This window comes from Schistocerca gregaria, chromosome X (genome assembly GCF_023897955.1).
Source record: "Schistocerca gregaria isolate iqSchGreg1 chromosome X, iqSchGreg1.2, whole genome shotgun sequence".
Lineage (NCBI taxonomy): Eukaryota > Metazoa > Arthropoda > Insecta > Orthoptera > Acrididae > Schistocerca > Schistocerca gregaria.
The window spans coordinates 61743418-61749579 of NC_064931.1; the positions used below are offsets into that span (position 1 = coordinate 61743418).

The window sequence follows — 6162 nt, forward strand, 5'->3', positions numbered from 1 at the left end:
GAAGCTATTTGTGATATATTTCCTTCATTATTGCATTATTTACATGATTCTGTCAGGCATTATATCATGGTACTTAATTCATGAAATGTGAATGTTCATATTCATTCAACACCTTCACAAGACACAGGAATTTAGGAAGGCATTTGACAAGAAACAGTTTTTGTTATGTGTATCATTATTACTGAATCTTTTAGTATCAACTATAACAAGTCTTCAACAAAAATTAATGAACATAACATTATTATGAGGCAAATGACAAAATATCACAACACACAGCAAAAACACTTACATGGACAAAAGCATCTGACAATTTTTTTATTTTAAAAACTGTTAAGGATCAGAACATTATTCTACAAAAGGCATTTCATAAAATAAGGTATTCTGAGGTGTTTTTAATTTAATGCTATAAAACATTTGTACAAATACAACATCATATTCTGGTGTCATGTGCAGACTCTGTATGAAACATGAGCCTATGAATATAATCATTAATGGTGTTTAAATGGAGGTCACAAATCATCTTAATACTGCAACAACCATTCAAAGTTTTGAATTTTTTTAACAATTTTATGCTCCCCTTCCAACAACAATAGCAATAAATTGCTTTCGTAATGCACTGGCAGTGAAATGAATATTCTGAAAATTTAACAATTACAGCATTTATGAGAAGCATTTATGCCTCATTAACTCTTTATACATGGAACAGTGGCAGGGGAAGAAAAACCACCTAATATTCATAACAACAATGACAGTCCTTGCAAATATGAAGAGTCATCAAATTTCCATTAATCTGCAGTCAGACTGCTACCCGCATTAACAGTTCACACATTTTTGTCATTAGAGCTACGAAACAAAAATAATACATCAATGAAACATAAAAATGAAATTATGAATCTGCAACAAATTTTGACAGTAATGTAGTGGGGCCACTATAATTTCACTGTCAACGTATCAGCCATTCTACTTCTTCCCGTAGACCCACACATTACAGAACAGTGTTAGATCAGTATGAACACTAAGAGGATCTTTATTAGCAAACATCCCCTTTCCATCTGATCTAAAACACTGTGTGGACAAAAACAACAGACCGTACTTTATGGATTTAAACAGTATCAGCCTTCCGTAAAATCCATACTGGGCAGTAGTGATTTCGCACATTTCAACACATCAAAATGCAAGATCCACTAATGTATTATAACTGTAATTTCCCAAAATAACATTTATTTTTCCTTATCTTGAGATTCGTATTTTATATGAACCACATAGCTCATTTTGTATTTCAAATAAAGTATGGAAACCTGGCAACAACAAAACAGTTTTCTTTCAGCAGCCAAGAGATTTTGAAATAAAAAATTAATCACTTGTATCTCTCATCCAATAGTTAGGACCATACAGTATATTCAAGCTGGAAAAAATGAACTAAAAATCCACATGCAATTCAGATTGCTCTGGAGCCATTGAGAAGTACTGATAACGACTAAATCAAGCAAGTGTCTCAAATTGTCCAGTTATATAGTCCATTTGTTAATTTACTAATACTCACTAAAACAATACTTCAAAAGTCAAGCTTTGTTCCATATGCAGAAACCTGCTTCCAATAAAAATTAAAATACAAGCTGCCATTTTTATCTCAATGTGAACTAACATTTATACTAATGAACTTCTTGATATGTAAATAAGTGCCTGTTACACTACATTATGAGAAGTTAAAGCATCAAACTTTAAAGGCTTTTGTATTCTGACATCAGTAAATGATAAATTTCTTATATAAAACCTCCCATACAATACTTTGAAAATGTTACACTAACAGTCTAAAACTAAACTATTAGATTCACCCTAATGTTATGAAAATCTGTTTAATCCAGTCAATCTGTAAAGACAACAATGCCTTATGGAAAACAATTAGGAAAGATGGCTGGTTACCTAATCTAGTTAACCATCATGTAACAACATGTTCTTCAATTGGAACACTAGCAAATGAACCTTTACAGTTCCTTACACTTCCAATAAATGATCAGAAGAAGAAAATGGGGCCACAGTAGTAGTACTGCTACATAAAGCTATACACTTTATAAGTGACTGCAAAACTGAAGCAACATCCAAAGAAGGCAGGAAATCCATACTACTGACTACAGCCATTCAGACTGAGAAGCGTTTTCAGTTCACATGCCACAAATGACAAGTGAGAAAGAAGGAACAAAATTGCTTGTAACATTAGATTTAAAAATATATTTATGATGATTCCACCCTCCTCAAAATTTATAAATAAATAATTCATATTTGTACTTGTGGCATTACCCCATTTAGAAGAAGGACAATTCCTCAAACAGCTAAACACTACTTTAGCTTCTACAAGAAATGGAGAACACACAAGCTCTATGCAGCAGTAATTAAAAATAAATAAATATACTATTAACAAATTATTGCACTGGAGTTCAAGTTATGGCACCAGTTTTCCTCAATGTTACGTGCAGACACCAACAGTCCCTTCATCACCTCTGTTTTAATGCAAACAAATGTTTTCTACTAACATCTGTATATTTAACAAAAATTAATGTTTCTCTTGCTAATAACATCTCTTGCATTTATGACAAGAAATTTTAGGAGTGATGTGACATTACAATGGGCTGCAAATTGTTATACATCACTGACAAGCCAGGCCAACTGTCAGATTATGTAATGCTCCTGAACTGTCAACAGTGTTAACTTTCACACATCCTCGTCCACATGAAGTAACTACAAAACAACTCTGAACCATTCCACAAATTGTTATTCCTACAAATCGATTCAGAAGTGAAACACACAAAAATTAAATTTTATCACAAAGAAAGTACAACACTGACTGATTTAACAGATATGCCATTGAAACTGGGGCACGTTCATTGCTTACTCTTTTACACAGCATAATTACTTCTGGTGCTGTTATTCTGAAATTATATTTGTACATTGCACACAAATTCCAGAAGCATGGCAATTTTCGATACTGCATTCCGAATTCTGGTGCAAACTCCTCAAAATAAAACAAAAGAGTACTTTCTGAAAGTCTGCTTTCACATGTCATTTTAAGACCTAATTATATACAAGATCTACTACCCAGGGCACACTTCATAAAAAACACAATCACATGCATTCTCTTAGATGAACCGGCTCGAATTACTACAGGATAAGAGTAGTACTATATAAACACATTACTTTAGCATCTAAAATACATCTGACTGTATGCTAACTGGTATGTATCAGATCCCACACTGCTAATTTAACAACGCATGAGCATGTCTCAGGCTTACTAAATGAAGAGGTGAAAACAGACTTGTACCTTTTCCTGTGACACCAAGTTCTCAATAACAGGGCCCATTAACTACAGAGGATTATTCAAAACTCTGCAAACTCTTTGGCACACTTCTCGGTGGAAGAGATTCTTAGTGCTTCTTCCTCATAATCGTCAAAATTACTTGTATCTCCTGGTCCCTTGCAGCGTGGGATAAATGGTGCTTCAATCTTCTTCTGGAACACTGCTATCCAATCTGTTGATGCAAACCACTTATGACCCTTAATATCGTTGACACCATTCTTTAGGTTCCCGTATCTCTTTGTTAGATCAACTTGCAGAAGATTTCTAAGCAGATCTTTTAAATCAGAGCCAAAATGTGAAGGAAACCTTACTTTCCCAGACACAATTTTCTCATAAATCTGGATTGGCTGATCTGCAAAAAATGGTGGGTAACCTGCTGCCATTTCATAAACAAGTACGCCTAGAGCCCACCAATCTACAGCCTTATTGTAGCCTTTGCTAAGAATAATTTCTGGTGCTAAATACTCTGGAGTACCACACAGGGTCCAGGTACGGCCTTTCACTCTCTTAGCAAATCCAAAATCAGTTACCTTCAGATAACCCTGAGAATCAATTAGCAAGTTTTCTGGCTTCAAATCACGATAAATCAGATCCAAATAGTGTAGGTACTCAAATGCAAGTACAATCTGAGCTGCATAGAATCGTGAATGTGGTTCGCTAAAGCGGCCGACCTTACGAAGGTGTGAAAACATCTCACCACCCGGCACGTACTCCAGCACCATATACAAGTTGGAATTGTCCTTAAAATGATACTTGAGACTCACCAAAAATGGAAAACTGATGGCTTGTAAAATCCTCTTCTCGTTCAACGTGTGCTCCACTTGCTTCAGTTTGACAACCTTCTGCTTATCCAGGATTTTCATTGCGAAGTATTCTTTCGTCGGCTTATGTTGAACTATCATAACTCTGCCGAAGGAGCCCGTTCCAAGTGTCTTTATTCGTTCGAAGTCGTCTAAGCTTGCAGTGTTCGTTGGATTCTTTTTCCACTTCTCCTCGAAATCTTCTTTGGCTTGATCCAAAAATTCCTTGACACTCTCGGCTGCGTCAACTTTCTTGTTGGCCGTTGCGGCATTATTGCCCATGATGGTGACGCTTAAATCTGCCAGGGCTTCCGATAGCTGCTATCTTACCTTCCGCGCACCCAACTAATGCAACACCTCGCTTTGCTGTTTACTAGGCAAATTTAACCCAACAGTCAGGCACTGTCGACAACTGACGCTCACTCACTGTGTCAACACCAACAATTTTGTAGGTTAAACATCTTCATTCGGTCCATCAATCGCCTCAGAGACACTACGATTACAAAGACGAAATTTCAACACTTACACAACACACAACATCCGTCCACGAGACCTTCTGTACTCCGTCTGCCGTATGGTCTGTCCCGCCACGGACTCCTCGTACGACAGACTACTCCCACTACAGCGCTCGGTCAATTCCGCTAGACAGAAAATGTCGGTAGATGGCAGCACGCGGTACCCAAACAGAACCGCGCGCCGCCTGTGACGCGCTGTGGAACTACACAAGAGCTAAGCGGGACTTACGATTTCTTTTTGATGCAATGCTCCAACGGAACTGATTCTAAGCACGAGTTGTCATTCATGCCCCATGGCCATTTTGACGTCAATATGGAGGGAGTTATGGACAATTATCGTGCTCCGGTCGCTACTCCTCACTCGTGTAACTTCTTGGCCGTTGCAAAACTGACAATGTCAAGTGACTGCAGATCAAAAAGTAATAACTGTTGTTGTGAGAGTTGGATACAAGATGATTAGTACCGTGTCTTTCTTTTAACTGACACTGTAAAAATATTAAACATCGTGATCAACAAACCGGTTTGATATATTCTACGTATTAGTAGTAGCTTTATGTCGAATGCTTCTACATACGGAGCGTAGAAGAAACTAAGCAGAATCGCTCAGCACCCTCAATCTGAAACCAATTACAACAAAACAGATACCAGCAACTAAGTCTTTTACTACTTCCGTTTTTTATGTTGACTTTTAAAACATCCCATGCAACAATGATACTTTAGAACAAAATTAGTGTGGTAATACTCAGTAAATTACCGTATATAATAAATTCTCCGTCTAGCTGTTATTCGTTGTCCTCCGCGTGACTTCACATGCAAATGAGGCTCTCACAAGGAGAAAAAATACAACAGGGATTTACATGTTGTACTGTGCAGCATTACCAAGCCCAAATAAGAATTTATGCCTCTCGCTGCGTGGGCTACATTTTTTCCGTAAAAATCACTTCTTTTTCGACGTTTTTCTTCTAGGCAAGAAACGCTCGCAGAAGGTAAGAAGGGGGGTGGGGGGGAGGGTTCAGAGTGGACCATTGCCCCTTGTGAGAACTCATGTAGTTTCCGAATATGGAAAAGAATCTGCAACCGCAGGATCCTGATTTTTATTACATAAAATACGTCTAAAAGTAACACTAAAATTCTTGGAAAATATCGATAAAATGACGTGAAAATGTGTAACTTGAGTTATAAAATGTACTTAAGTAAGGTAAAACACTGTAGGAGGTTGAAGCTGAAGTACCAAAAGGATAGTTTATTCAGAATCGCAATGTTCTTCTTTAAGAAAGCTCATTCTCTGAAGATGTACGAGAACTGTCGTATAGCTATGTCACATTATTGTAGTGTATAGCAACAGCAAGCAGAGAGGTTCTTGAAAATGGGGGGAAGTATTTTGTTAGACAACGTGTACTTTTAGTTAGAAAAACTTTCAGTATTTACTGAAACAACTGGAATGTGCACTCAGTGCTTTTCCTTTAACTTCAAAGACGAATCTTAAAAAAAGTCG

General features: G+C 37.0%; 1 protein-coding gene across 1 annotated transcript; it reads right to left on the bottom strand.

Moving 5' to 3' along the window:
* Positions 1 to 290: 290 nt before the first annotated feature.
* Positions 291 to 4803, bottom strand: LOC126297585 (cAMP-dependent protein kinase catalytic subunit 1). The gene has a single exon (XM_049988555.1). It carries the CDS (start codon positions 4432 to 4434, stop codon positions 3373 to 3375), a length of 1062 nt encoding a protein of 353 aa, XP_049844512.1. The 5' UTR covers positions 4435 to 4803; the 3' UTR covers positions 291 to 3372.
* Between the last annotated feature and the right edge of the window lie 1359 nt (positions 4804 to 6162).